This window comes from Pollachius pollachius (assembly GCF_949987615.1).
Source record: "Pollachius pollachius genome assembly, chromosome: 3".
Lineage (NCBI taxonomy): Eukaryota > Metazoa > Chordata > Actinopteri > Gadiformes > Gadidae > Pollachius > Pollachius pollachius.
The window spans coordinates 28,686,705-28,709,312 of record NC_136936.1 but is presented as its reverse complement, the minus strand read 5'-3'; the positions used below and the strand labels follow the sequence as shown (position 1 = coordinate 28,709,312).

Here is a 22,608-nt window from a genome sequence, read left to right as displayed (position 1 = left end):
TGGTACCTTACTGCCTCAATGCTTTTTATCCTGCTTTCCCATCTTGTCTCTGACCATGACTTCAAAGTGGTTTTAACATGATTCAGCAGATATCCCATCTCTGGCTGGAGGCTGAGAAGAGCTTGAATAGCTTTGTTAAATGTCCAAAGTAGCTGATGGCTTCTGTTGTGCTCTTTGCAGCATCAGCTATCACCAGATTTAAAGTGTGGGCACCACAAGCTCTTGGGTTCTGCTGAAGTAACCGAGCCTGAACACCTTTATTCTTTCCCTTCATGTTGGCACCGTTGTCATAGGGGATGTTCAGCTCCTCCAGCCTGTTTAGGATGAGAGATGACAAACTTTCTCCTGTTGTCTCCTCTGCCACAAGAAAGCCCAAGAAATGTTCTTTAACTTGTGGTAAGTCTTCTAGTGATACTGTCCTGACAATGACAGAGAGCTGCTCCTTATGACTCAGATCAGGGGTGCAATCTAGAATAATAGAGAAATATTTCATTGTTTTGATCTCATCCACAATGCTTTCCAGTATTTTGGAGCTGATGGAGTCTATCAGTTCATTTTGGATTGTTTTACCCAGATAATGTGGTTGACTGCTAGCTCCACTTTCCACCCTCCCAACATAGCTGCTTCATTACTGGATCAAATTTGGCCATGAGTTCCCACTTCTTTCAGAAAGTTGCCATTGTCTGGTTTATTTAATGTATCTGTGGACCCCCTTAAAGCTATATTTCTTTCAGCTAAGGACTGAATTATTGCCACCAATCGAGAGAGAACATCACGCCACCTGTTTCTCTCAGCCTCAGCGAGTGCCATCTCTTGCCTATCTATTGTTAACCCCTTTGCAAAACGGACATCCAACTCCTTCCATGTTGCCATGTGGGTATTTTGCTCCCAGCTATCCTCATGAGCTTTCCGCAACTGGCTTGCAATTTTCCAGTCCTTCAATCCCTCTTTATTAAGTTTGTAATCTTTTGTAGAGAACATTTTGCCGCAGAAGCAGTGCAAGCTATCATTCTTTTTGGAGTACATCAGCCAGCTCCTTTTGATTTTTTCCCCATTAACTAAGACTCTTTTAAAAAAGTCATGTTGACACCTTCTCCCATCGTTGTTTTGGGGAAATGTGTAACTGTTTTTTGTTTGAAATGGTCCTTTGTGAACTAACTCTCTTCTTACTTTGTCTGTAAGAAGAGATGGCCAGTCAGCAGGGTCTATAGGTGCAGCCTTTAGTCCTGATGCTGTGTCACTGGGCTGTGCAGAGGTAGACAGGACAGGAGTACCTGATGCTGTGTCACTGGGCTGTGCAGAGGTAGACGGGACAGGAGCACTTGATGCTGTGTCACTGGGGGTGGTACTGAAATATTTTAAAAGTGCATCTGAAGAGAGAAGAGAAGTATATGTGACGACTGCATGTTACATTTTAATAAAAAAACAGATGCTTGGTATGCTATACATGAGACTAATATAGACTAATAATGAAAATGTGATGAGATTCATTCAACTTTATTGTCATTGCAATGCAATTCAGTCTAACCACAGTGCAAAAAACAGTAAAGTGCAGTGAAATTAATATATATGTATATATAGCCTATGAATGATATGTGAAAGCTAAGGTATGCAATTTTAACAGTATTACACTTTAACTGCACTTTAACACTGATGTAAACTTTAACAAACATAAACTGTGACACATAAAACCAAATGCTTACAACCACCCTATTACAAAGGGGATGGACAACTAAAACATTTTAACTGACATACAAGCAGGAAAGACACCTGTAAAATAACACCTGAACAGGCCTAACGTTAAGTTTCCAAACGTCCCTGATGAATTTAAGGTGGAGTAACATTAACACACGTCGACTCAGCTATTTATTGATTATTAAACAATGTTGCTATCGTCCGAAGTAAGCTAGCAAGCTAACACTCTGCTCCAACAACGGTAACTGCGATGTATTAAACTATTAATTTCATGCACTTCATCACATTGACATTACTGTACCTCTATCTTTTTCACGTTTTTCCTCCTCTTCTTTCCTTCTTTTCCTTCCTTGGGCGCCGGATGGCTTCAGTCTTTTGGACATAATTCCGATACAGTGTCATTAATCTTTTTCTTCGTCTCACGGTTCGGTCAGATTCAGGCAGCTGGCCTCTTGACCCCGCCCCCCTCACAGAGGGCAGGTACAGAGCAACGAACCAGGCAGGCACCCAGAAAAAAGGCTTCTCCATTATTTAATAGTCATTGCTATGACTTTATGTTGCTGTGGGCTTATATAATATTTCGAAATAATAGTAGTAATGGCACTGGTAAAAAAAAAAAAAATAGTATTTATATATATATATATATATATTTTTATTTTTTTTATTTTTTTTTTTTCTCCCCCCGTTTTCGGCGCCCCTAGCATTTGCCTATACTGCCTATGCCCAGGGCCGGCTCTGGGTCTCAGTTGAGCAGCATAATGGTATTCCCCTAATTTTGGAAGACCCATACCACCTCTCTTTTGTTAGTTGAAGAGTTTTGTATCTGACTCTAGGTCTTTTGCCCCCCCAGACAAATCTGGAAATCATTCTGTCCCAATTTGTAAATTGACCTTGGGGGACCTCAACTGGTAAAGATTAGAATAGATAGAGAAATCTGGGTAATATATTAAGTTTAACTATTTCAATTCTCGAGCTTAAATCCAGTGGGAGGGTAGACCATCTTGCTATATGTTTTTTTATTTCTTGATCTAAATTGTTATAATTTGCTGTATATAGGTCGGTGGAGTTTTAAGTGATCATAACGCCCAAATATTGAATTGACTTTAGATTCCATTTAAGATCATATAATTCCAGGATCGCTTTTGGTGGAGTATAATTAAACGATAAAATCTGGGTTTCGGAAACATTAATTTTATATCCTGACAGATGGCCATATGTTTGTAGTAGCTTCATCAAATTAGGTAGCGACGTGGTAGGTTGTTCGAGGAAAGCAATTAAATCATCAGCAAAAAGTCCCAATTTATGTTCTATACCTTTAATTGTGACCCCTTTAACTTCATTATTTTGTCGGATTGCTTGAGCTAAGGGCTCGATAAAAATCGCAAACAGGGTCGGTGACAAATAGCATCCTTGTCTGTTCGATCTCTGCAAATATATTTCCTTGGTCAAACTTCCATTCATTTTAATTCTAGCAGAGGGTTTTTGATAAAGTGTTTTAATCAATAGTATTGATTTAATATTAAATCTGAATCGTTCCAACACCTGGTAAAGGAATTTCCCATTCACACAGTCGAATGCCTTCTCTGCATCAATGCTAACCAATACAGTACTTTGTTTCTCTCTCGTGATTTGCAAATTATTTGTTGAGTTTGGTGTATACTATCTTGGGTTTGATCTAAATGTAGTATTGAGATCGGTCTATAATTTTCACATCTATCCTTATCCTTGCCTGGTTTTGGAATGGCTGATATAATTGCTTCTGCCCATGTTGGCTGTGTTTTGTTTTCTTTTAGAGTCCAATTAAAGGAAGTCTGGAGAGCTGGTATCAGTTTCTCCTTAAAAATCTTGTACCACTCTGCAGGATAACCATTGCTCCCTGGAGATTTATTGTTTTTCAACGATTGTATAGCATGAAAAATCTCTTCCCTTGTAATGTCTTCTGTTAATCTTTCATTTTGGTAAATGCCAATCGACGGTAGATCCAATTTGTTTAAAAAGGTTGTAAATTCTTCCTCGTTTGCAGCAGCTGGGTGTGTATATCATTTTTCATAGTACCCCCTAAATACTCTTTCTATATTTTCCGGCTCGTGTATCGTCTCATTGGGGAGTGGATCCTTAATTGTATGTATGGTATTAATTGCTTGCTGTTTTCGTCTACGTTTTGCTACGAGCTTAGTTGCTCTTGGGCCAATTTCATAATTTTGTTTCATAAATATGTTCTTTTTTACATATTCGTCCATTAATATATCATTTATCTTAGTTTTGGAATCCCTAACTTGTTTAGATATATTTGGGTTGTTTGTCTTTTGATATTGTTGCTCTAGTTCAGGGGTTTTCAAACTGAGGTGCGCCTCCCCTGGGGGGCGCCAGAGTTCTTCAGGGGGGGCGCGTCGTGAGAAAAAAATATACCAGGAAAAGTAACGCAAAAAAACCGCAAAGACGAAGACGCGCTGTGTTTGAAATCGTTCCCTATTCACTCACTCACTATTCCCTATATAGTGTTTATGATATAGTGCACTATATAGGGAACAAACAAACGAGATTTCGGACCCTACGCTGAACGTTTCTAAACATTATTTGCGTCAGTAAATGCGCCGGGTATTTGTGTAACGCAGACAGCTGCGCCTACATCATGTAAACAAACCGGGCACCCACGAGGAAAACTGGAGGTTGTATTGATGTTGAATGTTACATTTCCTTGATCAAGGTTTTCTTTTAAATTAATTTTGAATGTTACATTTTCTATGTTAAATCCCAAATAAATTGTTGACATTTCTATTCGTTTTCGCGGTTATTCAGCTTCTTCTTCTCCTCCGGAAAACACCACCGCATTGCATTGTGGTATACGGGAGTAACATGTACGGAACATCGTATGTTCACTCACATTTTGGGTATTTTAAGTTCACTATATAGTGCATGACATTTACCACTGAGAATTCGAACACCACTAAATAATGGCGAGCACCCCTATATAGTGCACTATATCCCTGATAGGGAACGATTTCGAACACAGCTACGCAAACTCATTGCTCCCACTAAAGTTGAGGTGAGCTAAAAAGGAGGCTGAACTGGCAGTTTACAGATTAAGATGTTCAAATGTATTTTAATAACGTTAAGCAAAAACATGCTTAGATAAAGATGTTAATGTGTTAAGAAATGTGTTTAAAAACGCACAAAGATGTTTAGAATGTTTCAAAAATATGTTTAAAATGTTTCAAAAGTGTTTCAAAAAAATATGATCAGAGATCTTCAAAATGTGTAAAATATGATCAGAGATGTTTAAGATATGATCAGAGATGTTTAAAATGTGTAAAATAATTAAAAGATCTTTCAAAGCACAGGGATTTAGAAAAAAAAAATTTTTGCGGGGGGGGCTCAGCTGAAATTTGTCCTCTGAGGGGGGGCTCACTCTCTCATACTTTGAAAACCCCTGCTCTAGTTCTTTTAATCTTAAAGAGTGGTTCTGGTACGCCTCTGCTTTTATATTTTTTTATTCTAGAGGTTTTAGCTATTACTTTCCCTCGAACAACTGCCTTCAGGGCATCCCAAACAATGTGCGGGTCGACTTCTCCATTACTATTGTCTTCCATATATTGCCTAATTTATTTTTTTAATTCCTCCACTAAACTTTTATTATTCAGCATTCCCACATTAAGTCTCCAGATTGTTTTTCTTTTCCTGGCATTAAGATGTAATTTTAGAAACAGGACATTATGAACTGATACATCTGCCTCTCCAATCCTACACTCGGTTACTCTGTATCCATCAACTTTATTTATAAAGTAATCAATTCTTGAGTGCACATTGTGTGTTGCCGAATAATGTGTGAAATCCTTCTCAAGAGGGTTGAGGTTCCTCCATATGTCCATCATTCCCATCTCTTCCAAGGATAGCTTTACAAATTTTGACATCTGTTTTTTGCTAACTTTCAAACTTGTTGCATCCAGACAATGGTTCATGATTATGTTGAAATCCCCCCCCAAAATGAAAACACCTTCTGATTCCGTCGCTATGACATCAAACAGTGATATAAAGAATTGCTTATTGCTTTCTGGAGGAGCGTATACATTTATCAATGTTACAGTTTCAGCGTCTAGTTTTCCCTTCACTATTATATGTATCTTCCCTCCTTATCCTTAATTACCTTCTCAGAAACAAATATAGTTGAATTTGGAATTGATATCATAACTCTTCTCTTACGACCTTATTTATATGTACTGTAGTATGAATTTTCATAGCCTAATTTCTTAAATTCTTCGTGTTCTGTTTGGCACAGGTGGGTCTCCTGTAAAAATATAACATGTTTTTCTTTTTTCAATTTTGTCAAGACCAATCCTCTCTTCTTGATGAATACTTGGTGAATTTAGACCATTTACATTTAAAGACATTATCTTTACCACTTACCATATTGCTTCAGTAATGTGTGTACATATTTTCCCAAGCAACTAAAACTTACGTGAACATGAACAGAAATAATAACAATATGAACACTATTGAACTTCCAAATGGGGGTTATTCTTCTCTTCTCCCCCAAGTCCCTGTTGGTGGGTGGATGAGAAATCCTCTCCTGTAAGGGCCCATCCCTAGACCCGGAGCCATATCCGTAAAACGGCAATACCCCCTAGAACTGTCCAACTTTGATGGCTCTCCCTCGCCTCGCCGGCGGTTACATATGTTGATGAACTCAATTAAATGGAGCCGTCCATGTTACCTTGCAGCGCTGTTATCTTCCACTCTGTCTGGGGCATTAATTGTCGGCTCTCCGCTGGAAACCTTGTAACTTTTCCTTCACTCGCTGTGCCGCCGCATCCATCATCGTTCTCGGTCTCGGTCCTGCTCGTTTCCATCCCCGCTCACCTCGGCTCCACTCCTCCGCAGGCCCCGCGTCATCGCTCGGCACGTCCACAGGTATTCCCCTGGCTGTCATGTCCTCCGCTGCTTCCCGCGTGCTGTCGTAGGTCCTCACACCGTTATTTCAATGGATTCTTATTTTCATGAATGGGGTTTGGAAACGGATGGCCCTTTCCTTCACTGTCTTCTTGATACTTAGATATGTTTTTCGTTTTTGCACAATCTCAGTGGGGTCAAAATAAAAAAAATTGTCGTCCACCTGTAGCCCCTTCTTCTCCCAGACTTTCTGTAGGACAATCTCCTTGGTTTCAAACTGAAGGAAATTAACCACTATTGATCTCGGAGTGCTGCTTGGATTCGGTTTTTGTGTGAGAGCGCTGTGTGCTTGCTGAATTTGCAGATTGGTTCCGTCGGGCAACTTGTCCAGTTATTCGGCGACAGAGGCTCCTCCTCCTTTTGTGATCCTTTCATTGTTCCTCCGTGATCTTGCTTCTAGGTCCGTTAGTTTGTCCTGCATCTGGCGTGTCTGCTTCACCACCTTAGCGAGCATGTCGCTTGCCTCTGTGTTATATTCTTCCAGCTCCGCTATGCGGGGCTGTGCTTTGGTTATGTCCGTTTTTTGCTCCTGTATTTCCTTATTGTTTTCCGTGAGCTTGTGGTCAATATCTTGTCTGAGATAGGCGATTTCTTGCTTTATCTCGTTTTTATTTTCACTTTTAAGCTTGTCTTTGAATGTTTTCAGTTCATTGAGGAATTGTTGCTTGTGCGCTCTTATATCCTTACCGATGCTAACAAGTCCTTCTCTCAGTGTTTCAGCTTGGTCCATTTTTTCCGCTGCTTCACCCTTGTGTTCCATTTGGTTGTGTTCAACCTCTTCTAAAGTTCTGTTTTCCTGAGTTTTGTTTAGTGTTTTTGGTATTTCTACGGCCTCGGCGTACACCCATTCCCCACTTTATCACATTTGTATGTGAAGTTATTGAATTTGAGTGGGTTTATTTGACCGACCTGGGAGAGCTTAAAACTAAATTTCTCACCCGTCCGCCATCTTTCCAGAAGTCCACTACTTATTTTGTTTTACCCAAAAAGTTAAATACAAGAACAGGTTGATATTGGTAAAAAATAAATAAAACCTCCAGTTTTAGCTGTTTTTTGTAATTCATTCCTTGAATGTCACAGAATCTAAAGATTGCCACTAAAATAGGCAAAGAATCAGGTAAAAACTAAACTTTAACATAAATTTTGGTGAGTAATTCTCAACATGAAATTCAAAAGACAGGTCTTCCTCCAACATTCACTGTTTAACAGTTTTGAAGGACACCTATCGCGCCGTTTCCCGGGCAGCTCTAGGACTCTCCGACCACTGTCTGCTTCATCTCATCCCAACCTACAGGCAGAAACTTAAAATTTGTAAACCTGTGGCAAAGACTTTAAAGAAATGGACAAGGGAATCAAGGCTGGAGATGCAGGCTTGCTTTGACTTCACCAACTGGAGCGTTTTTGAAGCTACAGCTACAGACTTAAACGACCTCACAGATACTGTAACATCTTACATCTGTTTTTGTGAGAACTTCTGTGTGCAGACTAAGACCATTGCACATACAACAACAGCAAACCTTGGTTCACTCCAAATCTTAAGAAGCTGCGTCAAGCCAAAGAGGTTGCCCATAGTAGTTGGGACCGGGACCTATATAAGCAGGCCAGGAACAAGTTGACAAAGGAGATCAAGGTAGCCAAAATAAGCTACAGTGAGAAACTAAAAAATAGCCTTCTGCCTATGACCCTGCATCAGTTTGGAAAGGCCTGCAACAAATCACTAACTACAAGAGACCATCCGCCCACCCTGCAGAAAATCCCAGACTGGCAGACGACCTGAATGACTTTTAATTCAGGTTTGAAAAGAACCCATAATCACACCCCTCACGCACAAAAGGTTTTCCCTCATCACCTAACCTCCTCTCCCCGCCTGCGTTAACTATCCGCGAGAAGGATGTGTGCCGGCTCTTTCAGAAGCAGAAGATCAAGAAGGCTCCAGGACCTGATGGTGTCCCCCTCTTGTCTGCAAGTCTGTGCTGAACAGCTGGCGCCCATCTTCACGCGGATCTTTAACTGGTCCCTGGAGCTGTGTGAAGTGCCCTCCTGCTTTAAATGCTCCAACATCATCCCAGTCCCCATAATACCCTCCATCACAGGACTAAATGACTACAGGCCTGTCACCCTGACGTCTGTGGTCATAAAGTCCTTTGAAAGACTGGTGTTGAGCCACCTGAAGGACATTATAGGACCCCTGCTGGATCCCCTGCAGTTTGCCTACAGGGCAAACAGGTCGGCGGATGATGCTGTCAACATGGGACTGCAATACATACTGCACCACCTCGCCTACCCGTGGACTTATGCCAGGATCCTGTTTGTGGACTTCAGCTCGGCGTTCAAAATCATCATCCCTGGAATCCTTCATCAGAAGCTCACCCAGTTTGCAGTGCCTGTCAGTGGATCATCAGCTTCCTGATTGAAAGGCATTAGCATGTCAGACTGGGGAGCATCTCATCCAAAACCCGGTCCATCAGCACTGGCGCACCACAGGGATGTATCCTCTCCCCGCTGCTCTTCTCCATCTACACTAATGAGTGCACCTCAAAGAAACCGTCCGTAAAACTCCTGAAGTTTGCAGATGACACCACCGTCATTGGTTTGATCCAGGTTGGTGATGAGTCTGCTTACAGACAAGAGGTGGAAGAGCTGGTCCAAGAGAGGAGAGGATAATTGCAGCTGACCTTCCCACCATCGAGGACCTGTACCAGTCCAGGGTCAGGAAAAGGGCAGCAAAAATCGCCCTAGATCCCTCACATCCTGGTCACAAACTGTTCAACCTCCTTCCCTCTGGTAGGCGATATAGGGCACTGTTTGCCAAAACCAGCAGACACAAAGACAGCTTCTTTCCCCAAGCAGTCACTCTGTTGAATGCTCAGAAATAGCCCCCACCCTTTCACTGAACAAGGGCTATCGCTGTTCTGCATCTACATCTATGTATATTTAATTTTTTCAATTCCAATATTGTTGTTAATATATTGCCATTGCACTGAACTGCCTTTCACTGTATTTATATTAGGGCTGGCCCGAATGCCATTCCCACCAACCAACCAGGCTTCGAATACTGGTTGGTTTTTCTGAGCGGTATTCGAATACACGTTCCAGAAAAACACTCCATCAAAAACAACATTTATAATCCCTATATACTCCCTGGAACCGATTTTGACAGTATCTGCATATTTTGTTGAAGATTTAATAGCTTTTGAACGTTACTTAATAGGCCTTAGTAAGTTGGAGTTCCTCACTTTTTCCCCGTGGAAGCGAACAGCTGTTGTTCCGTTCCAAATCAGCTGTCCTCTGCCATCTCAGCCCTTACGAGAGCTTTTCAGTTCATCCTGGAACGTGCATCTTTTCAGGGAATTTGTACAATAAATCCATAACAAATACCGAATATTGATTGTCTGATGTGTCTATATTATATCCATTATATTGACCGGATATTCCTAAGACGCTCACGCTCTGCAGCAAGCCAGTCACAGTTGATGGGCACAGCGCTGTACAGCGAACGTAAACAAACAGCTAAGCTAAGGTTAGCATTTCGCTAAGCATTACTTTTCCTCCTGAGATCCCGCTTATGTTGTGTTATAAAGTTAAGTGAAACAAGATATCTATTCTTCCTCCACCTCTCTCGCTTCTCTGCTTGGTGTCGCTTATAGTTTGCCCTGGAGTCCCACCGGTTGCGCTTTGAAAGGTCAGCGGCCAACTAGGTCAAAGGTCAGCAGCCAACTAGATCAAAGTTCAAAGACCGCCAGAAGGTGGTTCTGCCGTTCCCAAACTGAAGATTTTTGGGGCATTTTGAACCAGCTCGTTCAATGTCTATGTTGAAGTAAGTGCGCTCACTGCCCTGCGCTCGGAGGTGAGGTGATGGATGCGCTGTGACACTTAAGGTACGGCCACACTCAACGCGTTACGCGTGTTAGAGGTGTTGAAAATTGGCATTTTTGCATAGGAAACCATTGGTTTAGGCGCGTAGATGTGTTACACGCGCATAACGCTGCAGCGCGTTAGGCGCATTAGACGCGTTTTACACACCTAAATAACGCGCCCAACGCGCGGAGTTCAAAAAATTTAACTTTTGACGTGCCAACGTGTGACGCTTAGCCGCGATAGCCAATCAGCGTTGAGCTTGACCCGATGTCACTGGCAGAGAGACCGGAGGACGCACAGAAGCAGAAAGAACATGGATGACCAAGTCATCGTTTCAATGTGTGCTGAAACGATGAGGAGGTGGTGAAACTCACACAGTGAGCGCCTACGGAGGATGTCATGCGCTAGAGTTTAGATTCTCTGCCCGAGCCCGCGCCGACCCGTCTTCTGGGTCGGGCCGATTACCACCACTATCCTCGGGCCGGGCCTTTGATCAAACATTTGTGTTTTTTTTTTAAATCATTGCTTTATTGGCCTAATCTGAGGAGAAATCTATGCCATAAACAGAAATATTATAGGCCTTTATTACACGGGTCTTCTCAATGCCGTGGAACGCTCCGTTCACTTGCATGGGTAGTAGTCCGGTAACTTGTCAACCCAGCATCTTCGGTTGCTAAGCGACGTCAACGTCTTTAGCGGACTATTTCTCTGCTAATCAACACTACGAATGCTGGTAACGAATAAATTGTAAAAAGACACACCATGTGAAGTTAATTTTTCGTTTTGGCAAGTAGCCGTGTAATAAGCGGGATAATGTATAGAACGTCGCCGGTCATTATCGATATATTTATATTTTATATATATATATTATTTTATATTTTATATTTACTTAGCCCTGAATCGTATTATTTTTATTTTTTTTGCTTGCCTTACACTAGAAACAAACATTGGGATTCCAGGGGCATCTCAAAGTAGCCTAGTCCTTCTTGATAGTCCTTCTGGCAAGAGAATCTTCTTAAAAGACTGTTTACCAACTCAAGTGAATTAACCTATCCTATCTCCAGTCATATATATATATATATATGTGTAAGGTCTGTCTCACTTGTATTCATTTTACTCTGAAATAACTTGAATGGAACATAAGATGTCTGGGGATAAGCAGCACAGCAGTCAGGGAGCTATTTAAAGCTATAATAAACTGCGTATTTTCTATATTTATGTCAAGCATTATGAAAAAATGTGCATGCGCAATAAAGCGTACAAAAAAAATTGCCGCGCACTGCTCGCGCATTTTCCCTTTCCCTCTGGGCTAATCCTTGGATATTTCAGAAACCTAGAAACGCCCCTTCCATCATTTATGTATCGGCAAATAATATTATATTGACAATAACCCCTAGATTGTTCATGTGTCCTCAGTAACTGAGAATAACCCATACACAGCTGCAATAGATCCTCATTTAGTTCTGGTCCTACAGTACTGCCTGCACTGATGGGGAGGTACTGTAGTAGGCACCACACTAAGGGGTGAAGTGGTTGTGTTTAACATGTATGATTCCTCTCTCCTCCCCTCCGCCTCTCTCTCCCCCCTACTCTGCTCCCCTCCTCCTCTCCTCCTCCTCTCCTCTCTCTTCTCCTCTCCTCATCTCCTCCTCTGTTCCTCTCCTCTCTCCCTGCTCTTCCGTTAGGTCAACCGTTTGCGTCTCACTCTTTCTCTTGACAGTCAGGAGATGTGGAACTTCATCGAAAGCTCCTCTAAGAACAACCAATCGGTTCTCTCCCTGCGGCGGGACCTCAGCCTGTCCCTGGACGCCGTCTCCAGGAAGCCCCTCCAATCAGTTCTGCAGACTGAGACCCAGCGATTGGACCGTAGCCTCAGAGAGGAGGAGTTTAGAATGTCTCTAAGCCACTTATGACTCATACAGCCCTGGTTGGTCCAAGTTGAGGAGTGTGTGGTACTGATAGTTATATGATGTGTGTGTGTGTGTATATGTTTTATCAGGGTGGGTCAGTGTCTAGAAGCTTCACCACAAGGTTGTGTTTCTTGCCTCATTTTATGTTTGAATGGATCACTGTAAAATATGCTTACTTCAATAAAATGTCATTGAGCATCCACAATCCCCAGTACATATGAGGACCCAAGATACCCATCGACATTCCTCTCTCTCTGTCTCTGTCTATTCAATTCAATTCAATTCAAAAAAGCTTTATCGGTATGAGAATTATACATTTGCATTGCCAAAGCAGGTGAACAATAAAATAAACAGCATTATAAAATAAAAAGTAAAAAGGTAAGGTATATATTATAATAATAAGTATGAACCTTTAAATACAAAATATCTATACATATCAAATGTTAAACTATAAAAGTACTTTAAAAAAGTAAAATGTGGGATATTATAAAAATTACAGTATCTCGTATAAACAAGTTAAAGATACAGTCTAAATACACAGTATTTACATTACGAGGATTAGTGCAATTGTGTGCAGAGTGAGTCCAGGGGGATGAGTCTGGGGAGTTTGAGGTCCTTCTCTCATCACAACAGATGACGAATTTTGCTGCTGCGTTCGCACATTGTTGTATTTCTCCCAACAGGTATGGCAGTTTGTGAGCATCTGGAGTGTCTTTGAAGTCCTTGAATGCCTCTGTCTCTCTCTCCCTGTCTCCAGTTAGCTTATTTCCTTTACTATGTGAGTGTGTATTTCCTGGTGTATCCTCCTAGTGGAAATGCCAGCCTGGTCCTTAGAGGATCCATGTGAGCCTCCTAGGGAGCCGCCCTCTGATTGGCTGACAGCCTCTTCACTCCTGGAGCTGCCGGTGGAAGGTGCTGCGTTGATGTCACTCTGTTTTAGGTTTTCAATTTAAAAGGTCGCACATATTATATTGACAGATAGATAGACATAGAATATATGTTATACTATATTAGGGACAATATAAAGAAGCGGACCTTCGTGCGAAGGCCCCGGGGCAGCGGAGCCAGTCGGACTGATAGTGATCAGAGCAGCCGGGGAGGAACCGCTCCACTCCCGTCCGGACCTCCTCTCTCCCCCCCCCGAGACCAGACCGCCTAGCGTCGAGGACCGGGGTTCAGTGCGGTCCGTCTGTACAGCGGGACGGAGGATTTAGGCGGACATTGGGATGATGTTTCGGCTTTAGTTCCAGACCGGATCACTACCTACCAGACCCCGCCTCGGGCTGCGGGTGATGGTAAGTCGTGGCCCAGCTCCTCTCGACCAGCGACTCTAGACCCGACAGAGCTCCGAAGAGAGCGAAGACCTGACAGCGCCATGGTCCCCGCCGGCCTGGCGCTGCTGCTGGCCGCCCTGCTGCTGGCCCCCCGGCCGGCCGGTGAGACCTCCACCCCCTTGCACCATTAGGATATAGATCACATTTAATATATGTATAATGGATGTATACACTGTATTTAGATATATTAGTTCAATATACTACTGCGTGTATTTTACAGTATTTTGTATAATTATGTGAAACATGTGGAAGCTGTGTTTTTGTTCGCTGTTGGACAGCTACTGCACACATACACACACACACACATCACATGCACACACCCACCCACACACACATACGTGTGTGTGTGTGTGTGTGTGTGTGTGTGTGTGTGTCAGCGTCTCAGGGTTTTCTAACAACTGATAAGAGTGGATTCTACATTCCACCTTCCTCTCATTGTCAACACAACACTGAGTGTGTTTGTGTGTGTGTGTGTGTGTGTGTGTGTGTGTGTGTGTTTGTGTGGGTGTGTGTGTGTGTGTGTGTGTTGTCTGGCTCCAAGAACAGATTTTGGGGGCAGACATTTCTGGTCACTGACGCCCTTCCATACATTCATGCACACACATACACAACCACACACACACACACACACACACATACACACAGTCAAGTGTAGAAGGACCTCACATCATTAGCCTAATCACAATGTGTTTGTCTGTCCGTCTGTCTATGCCTGTCTGGCTGTCGGTCTATGCCACTCTGACACACAAACGCATACACACATACAAACACACACACACACCCCACACAGTCAGTCACAGTCCGTCATAGTTAGTCGCAGTACTGTAGACAGCTGCAAGTTATCTACAGTACCTACTGCTAACCAAAGCTGTTAGCATTGTTAGCCCAATGATTAATTTGTGTGTGCGTGTGTGTGTGTGTGTGTGTGTGTGTGTGTGTGTGTGTGTGTGTGTGTGTGTGTGTGTGTGTGAGAGAGAGAGAGTGTGTGTGTGTGTTGTCTGGCTCCAAGAACAGATTTTGGGGGCAGACATTCCTGGTCGCTGACGCACTTCCATACACGCATGCACACACATACACAACCATACACACACACACACAGTCAGGTGTAGAAGGACCTCACATCATTAGCCTAATCACAATGCGTTTGTCTGTCCGTCTGTCTATGCCTGTCTGGCTGTCGGTCTATGCCACTCTGACACACAAACGCATACACACATACAAACACGTTAATCGCAGAACTGTAGACAGCTGCAAGTTATCTACAGTACCTACTACTAACCAAAGCTGTTAGCATTGTTAGCCCAATGATTAATTTGTGTTTGTGTGTGTGTGTGTGTGTGTGTGTGTGTGTGTGTGTCTAGCTGCAGGGACACAGGACAGAGAGTGTGTAGTTGCAAAGCAGCAGCAGGGGGTGGAGCCAAACATCAGAGCAACCAACCAGGAGAATGCCACCGTCCGCTGCAGCCACGGCTCCTACTGCTATGGATTATGGGAAATAAAGAAGGAGGAGGAAATCCACCTGGTCCAGCAAGGTCACAAACACAAACTAACACAGACAGACACACACAGATACACACAGGACCCCATCGTCATACAGGGTTGGTCCTCTTCAACACCAACATCTGTAACATCCTGCGGTCAGTTCCCCACTGGAGCAGATGAACTGGTTGCTATGGATCATCATATCATCATTCATATCAAGGAAACTGGTATATAGCGTCTTTAATATACATAAAGAAAACCTTCTACATATATGTAGATCATACACATAGTTTAACTATATATATATATATCTATATAGTGGATACCATATGGAGTACAGGGTGTTTGTATACTATATAACTATGTATATAGCACAGTGGAGGATTCTCCAGTGAGGAGAGGGAGGAAGATCCTCCTTAACATTGTTGAGCATAAAAAACGTACATTGCCACGATTACTGTAATGAATGAATGCCCTTAAATATGACTGCTTTAATGCTTTTGTATATGTAATGATTGTTTCCCTATATAAAGGGACCTTAGCACCCCCTATCGCCTATTGACAATTACTGCTGGAGGACGTTCCTCCCTCAGCCTCCAATGACTCCCATTCATTTCCCTGCCAGTGTTGGCGGCCGGTGAATAACATGAGGTTCAATGAGAGAGAGGAGGAAATTTCTCCTCTGAGTGGGTGTGACTAGCTAAGGAATCTGAATCGCACCAATGTCTGTTCACGAATAGGCTGGAGCCCAGGCTGCGCTATGAACCAATAAGAAGAAATTCTGGCTGCGCTATGAACCATAAGCAGGAGCCCTGGCTGCGCTATGAACCAATATGCAGGAGGCCTTGCTGTGGAGCAGCCAGCGCTCAGGGAGGGAGGGGTTATCCCCTCAAGTCTAGGCGAGGAGAACCAACGAACCCGCTCAGTCGTATGCCTCGTTCCCACCGAGCGGTGTGCTACTGTTCGTTGTGGTACAGTGCGGCTCTGGTCACTTATATTGGCATTTCCGCCGAGCGGTGCGTTTTGGTGCGGCTTGGTTCGCTTATATTGACGTTTACACCGCCGAAAGTTGGGCAAGGTCCCGAAATAAACGTGCAGAGCCTACCTATTTTTCGACACTCCTCCATTGAGTTACCAAGCCGTCTGAAAGGGTGGCGAAAACGTGGAGTTACGCACACTGTTATTCTGAAATCACTTAAAAAATATCCCGTTAGGTATGGCCAGGTCACTGATATCTTTGCAACACAAACAGCGAGGAGGATTGACTTGATCTATAAATGAAGTCCTTCAATCTTAATTGGCTTAACACCATGACCAACATTCTGAAACATCCATTAACATCCACATTTGCCTCAAAAAATGTTAGGCTTACAGCCCATGTAAATAGTTGTGAAATAATGTTCTTGTTGTTCTTTTAATTCTTTGTTACTCTGACCATTCTGTCTGATATTGTGGAAAGAATGTTAGTGAAAGATTCAGAGCATGATGCATTTTAAATGGCATCACTTTTGCTCTTGTGACTTCAATTTTCTTAAAACAATTGTAGCTGAAAATAAACATAGCCAAATTACAACCAATAGCTTCAGTCATTTAGGGCAAAAATAGGCCCAATGATAGGCCCAGATTTTTTAATTTAGTTTTACAAATCAAGAGTAGGCCTGAATTGACTAATTGTCTTTGCATCCTTTCCTTCTGCCCTTGTAGTCCAAGACATGCTGCCCACCAGCTTTCAAAGTACAATGCTGCCACTGGTGGATTTGTATCAATTTTATTCACATAATAATCCCTCCCTACTATTTTGTAGTTCACCAAAACACCCTGAAACAACTTGAGTCTCACATACTTATGCCAGCATACGCCACTAACATTGCAAGTTGTTAACTGTTTTAGCCTGTGTATATACACCAGGGGCCGTATTCACAATGCTTTTTATCCTAGCACTAGGAGTCATCCTAACTCACGCTTAAAGCTTTTACGTAGGATTTTTTTCTTATAAGTAATTCACAAAGCCGCTGAGACCTACTCAAACTAAAGATAAATCACTAATGGTGTGTTTCAGATGCCTTGGACACCAGCCTTCCGAGTTTCAAGTGGAGAAATCTCCCAGCTTTCTTGCAGCATTTCACCGGTCCCTTTTGGTCATGCCCCCTCGGAATTCTGAGAGTATACCGAGTTCAGTGATGACGCTCTCAACAAAACGCTCTCAGCTGTGCCCGTAAAGAGATATATTTTCTTTGTATTTGTACCACGTTGGTCATTTTAATATTGATTTTTAAATGCTCTTACACACTTGATTACATTGCTACTTTATTCTGGTCACCAATTTATGCATTGCATGGTCTTGCTGTGCGTGCAATACAATGTAAAGTTGTGTTGTTTGTTTTCGAGCTGGTTTGCTGAAGAGGCTAATGTAGCTAACAATAAACAATGACTAGCCAATGACATGACACAATCACAAAGACAAACGAGAATGCTATTAGTGCTACAAGAAAGGAAATTATGTCACAAGTGCAACTCGGAAGGCTGGTGTCCGAAGCATCTGGATCACACCATAAGAGTGAACTAAGAGTGACGCCCCCTTACGTCGATTCTCGTGGACGAGTTTAGAAGCGGTCAGTACGTTGATTGGTTGTTGAGTGCAGGCTGTCTTGGTGAAACTTATACGCAACTTCCCCGCAACATAGGCTACAAATGAAGTCCTATCAAATAGTTATGGACAGTGCAGTTAGCAGAATACACCCATGATGACAAGTTTGTGCAGGACACGATAATGACGTATGCACGTTGAAGAGAGAGAGAAAGCAAACATAAAAATGCGTAAATTGCAATATATCAAGGAGGTAGTTAAAAGCACTCAAACTATTATCCAATGAGCATATTTTCCAGCACTTAAACACTTTAAATATCAGCCCATACAGCCGTTCAAGTCCTCCTATCATGATGAATGAAAGCGAAGACAGACGCAAGTAAAGGCCCAACTGGTCCCAGGACCAATTGCTACTGAGCTGATTATAAGCTCAATACAATAACTCATCTTACAATAGATTATTAGATAGTAATCATAAGTAAGAGTAGTTACATTATTTTTTAGTTGAACCTTACAGTGCTACTGTTGAAATAATGATCATTATTATTATTTGAAATAAAAAATTATGATTAAAGTGATGTATTTATTAATACATGAAACAAATAACGATGGTTTAAGTGATTTATTGATATATATTAAATAATTAAGGATGATTAAAGGTACATTTGTAACATTGCCCCTGTGTGTTTTAACCATCACTGATGGTTGCGATATTCCTAAATCTTCGGCATTGCAAAGTTGCATTTTCCCTGTTGCCAAACATTTTATCTCCGGACTGATCGGATTATTCCTGTTTGTTATGCACTAATTCAACCACACGTTTGATACCCTCACGATTTAGCATATATCTCTTTATCAATTCGCAGTCCTCCATTGTCTCCAATACATTTTGTCTTGCTGCAGCCATTTTCTCATTCTTTGTGAATAGGTCTTACTGAGTTAGGAGTCCTCTCAAAGACTTTTAAAGATGAACTGAACTGAAATAATCAACATCGGTAACGTGTTAGTTATGACCATTATAAAAAAAAAAGTTAAAAAATCAATATTTTTTTTAGCAACAAAAGAAAATGCGTCTTTTAGTATTAGAGCGCCGATGACGTCACTGGCATGGTAGGACTAGGTCGTTGCTGCAGACACGCGAACGTCTTCTACACTCCACGGCGGAAAATAGTGATTTTAATATGGCTGGTTACGCATTTGAGCCTTTGAGGGACATGCCTGCCTGTAGTGTCAGACTGCCACCCGGTGGAGATCGAGGGATCAATTTCAGGCTCCAGCTCCACCTTCGGATCGTGTGGGTGTGACTGTTGTGCGTGTGGGTGCTGCCGGAGCATGGACACTGCCATTGAATCGGTCTGCTGCCGAGAGGTCGCGGTCAACCTTGGCCATCTAATGGTGGGATTAGGTTGCATAACCATGCATAGGGCATTTCGGATGCTGTGCGGCGAGAGAGAGGTTTTGGAAGTGGCCATGCTCTCTCTATGGGACGTCCGAGCGGAGAAACTGGAGCGCCCCATAAATAGCAACCAAGTAACAAGGCGAAAATGATCTTTCTCCCTCCGTTTTCCTTTGATGCGTTTCCGGAATATCTCTATAAAGACGGACTCATTGCGGAAACGCAACGAGCTGTACAACCGCTGTAGTACCTACATATTCAAGGAGCTGGTTCTCCACAAAAAAAGTGGAGCGCATCAAGCCTGCGTGCATCCAGCCTGCGTGCATCCAGCCTGCGTGCTGTATAAAAACATTCAAGTCAAGGAGGAGATAGTTGTTTAACCTTTTAGATTGAGTAGAAATACTTTTTAATGTACAGTTAGTAATTAAATTGACCAAGGGGTTGTATTTAAAGCTACAAAAATAATACAAAAAAACCTCTGTAACTTTCAACGCAACTCTAACGTTGCTTCAGGCGTCCACACGAATCCTAACACGAAACCGCATAGGTCCGGTTTTATTTGAAACCACCCTGGGACCATGGACCTATTAAAGAACATTGTTTATTATCTGCCTAATAACATGGTTAATGAAGACATAGTTTCACAAAAAAATTGGCTCCGGGTGGACGGGACCTGAAAGACATGTTAGATGCACTTTGGGAGATACACCCGCGGATGAGCATAGATGCAAGGCGGATTCATGAGTGTCACTTTTACTTTCTGGTGGATGTTGATGGATATTGCACAGATACATCTTACTATGAAACTACTTCTTTGAGTTTAACTCCCTCTGCATCAGCAATCGGCTAGTCGGCAAACATCAGGGTGAGTAGAAAGGGACATTTGTTGAACTTCTGTTTACAAACCCGCCATGGTTTAATTAGCAGCTTGGAAACATAGATCTGTGATATCGTCAGAGTAATAGTTTATACACTTTATGGTCGGAGTGCTAGCTTGTGGAGATTGACAGGGAGATGAAAGGGGCTATCGGAGCCCTAGTCAGTTTTAAGGCTGCCAGCCATTAAGGGCTGGTTTCCTATTCAAAGGTAGCCTGTGGAAATGTATGATTACCCCAGCTGCCTTGGCCCTATATAATTCATTACTGCAGCCAGGGGCAATGCAATAAGATGATCCTCCTGTAGACCTGGTTGTTTGCTTTTCCGTAGCCATTTCAGCGAGCTTCAAAGCCTGACTCATTACATGCTATTGCTGCTAGAGCCACAACTATCAACTAAACTCAAATTTCAGTTCAGTTCATCTTTAAGCTCTCCTAGACTTAGGTGCTACTTGTAGGTCTAAAATACTTTGTGAATTGCACTTAGTAAAATAAATTGGTACTAAATTTAAGACTGACATGCCCATTATTTTTAGGAGTTTCTCCTAAATTCGCCGCTTAGGAGCTGCTTTTAGCCCTAAGATTCTTTGTGAATACAGCCCCAGATAAATATAAATATTTATATATACATATTTAAGTATACATAAAGTATTGTTGCTAATTGCTCCTAATTTGTATAGTAAAACATAATGCATATAGTATACATGTTTCTATAAGTACATTTATATATATATTGTGGCAACCCGCTCCCCACCAGGAGGGTTCGGGGGCTAGTGGTGGAGGGCGTGTACCGCTGTCATCCACTAGCCGGCGGCAGAGAGCAACACACCCCTCACCCTCATCAGCCAGATGGGGGACACCTGGCCGGAGGGAGGACACGTGCGGGCAGACCTCTCAAAAGGCAGCGGAGGACTCACTCCGGGGAAGAGGGAGTAAGATCGACAAGAAGGTGACCACGGAGACCCTAGCTCAGCATTATCGTTGTTGCCTTGATCTAACTTCTGTGAATAAACTCAGACTACGGCTTAAACCTGAATCCAGAGCGTGGTATTTGCCGTGAGACCAGACATTTAGGAACCGGGTTGCCACATATGGTGGACAATGCAGGCACTTGGAACCAGCTACAACTCACAGTAAAGTACCCGCTCACAGCATACAGCACCCAGACGGAGCCGACGCCGCCCAGCGTCAGCAGCAGCTCCAGGGGCAGGCCACCGCGGGACAGTGGGATACTATGGAGTGTCTTGCCCTCCTCCGCGAAGCGGTGCTCCGTCTCACCCAGCACGCCGTCCGCGACTCCCCGACCGCCGCCCCGACCAGTCGGCTCACCAAGCTCGGCCCAGAGGACGACGTGGAGGCATACCTGGAGGTATTCGAACAGACCGCCCGGAGAGAGAGCTGGCCGGAGGGTCAGTGGGCCCACATCCTGTCGCCCTTCCTCACCGGACCCGCCCAGCAGGCGAGCCAGGACCTCTCGGACGAGACCGCCGGCCAGTATCCCGCTGACAGATCAGGGTTCATGTTTTATGTCCCGAGTGATGAAGGAACTGCTTAGCCTCCTCCAGGTCAAGCAGCTCCAGACGTCCGTGTATCACCCCCAGACAGACGGCCTCGTGGAGCGTTTCAATAAGACCCTGAAACAGATGCTAAAGAAGGCCATGGACATCGACGGGAAGAACTGGGACCAGCTGCTGCCCCATGTCCTGTTCGCGGTACGGGAGGTACCCCAGGCCTCCACCGGCTTCTTCCCGTTCGAGCTGCTGTACGGGAGAAGACCCCGGGGAATCTTGGACCTCGCCACGGAGGCGTGGGAGAGCCAGCCGTCCCCCCACCGCACCACGCTGGACCATGTGGAGCAGGTGAGGGACCGCATGGCCCGAGTGTGGCCCATTGCGAGACCACCTACGGCGAGCACAGCAGGCCCAGGTGAGGGTCTACAACAGGGGAGCCCAGCTGCGCACCTTCCACCCAGGAGACCTGGTACTGGTCCTGGTTTCCACGGTGGAATGTAAATTCCTGGCCAAGTGGCAGGGGCCATACGAGGTGGTCGAACGAGTGGGGGAGGTGAACTACAGGGTACGACAGCCCGGGAGACATAAGCCCACACAGCTATATCACATCAACATCCTGAAGCAGTGGAGGGGGGGAGTGGACCCTCCAGACCCGGCACCCCTGGCGTTGGCGGCGCAACGCAAAATCCCAGTGGTCCCGGTAGGGGAGGACCTCAGCCCGGCCCAGAAGCAGGACCTCGATGAGATCGCGATGCAACACCAGGATGTGTTCTCGGAGATCCCGGGGAGAACATCGGTCGCCCACTACGATATCCGGACGGCGCCAGGGGTAACGGTGAGAGTCCACCCATACAGGGTCCCGGAAGCTCGGCGGGAGGCCATCCAGGAGGAGGTAGGACGAATGCTCCGGCTCCGGGTCATCGAGGAATCATGCAGCGCCTGGTCCAGCCCGGTCGTCCTCGTGCCCAAACCTGACGGGATGTTCAGGTTCTGTAATGACTTCCGGAGGCTGA

The 22,608-nt window shown here is 43.8% G+C and overlaps 2 protein-coding genes across 3 annotated transcripts in view; both read left to right on the top strand.

The window, feature by feature from the left end:
• LOC307073800 (uncharacterized protein) overlaps positions 1 to 12,577 on the top strand; it is a gene marked incomplete at its 5' end in the record, with an annotated part of 35,686 nt that extends 23,109 nt beyond the window's left edge. Inside the window, one exon of the mRNA XM_079733759.1 lies at positions 12,186 to 12,577. Within this exon, the coding sequence (XP_079589885.1) occupies positions 12,186 to 12,413 (228 nt within the window). The 3' untranslated portion in view covers positions 12,414 to 12,577. The remainder of the gene's footprint in view (positions 1 to 12,185) is intronic.
• A 722-nt stretch (positions 12,578 to 13,299) lies between these two features.
• The window catches only part of LOC307072967 (bone morphogenetic protein receptor type-2-like), a 70,870-nt gene continuing 61,561 nt past the window's right edge, over positions 13,300 to 22,608 (top strand). Inside the window, exons 1-2 of one of the 2 annotated variants that reach the window (XM_079732573.1) lie at positions 13,300 to 13,846; positions 15,106 to 15,276. In XM_079732573.1, coding sequence (XP_079588699.1) covers positions 13,786 to 13,846; positions 15,106 to 15,276 — 232 coding nt within the window. In that variant the 5' untranslated portion in view covers positions 13,300 to 13,785. Of the gene's footprint in view, positions 13,847 to 15,105; positions 15,454 to 22,608 lie in introns of both variants that reach the window. The other variant, XM_079732572.1, reaches the window with a different exon arrangement.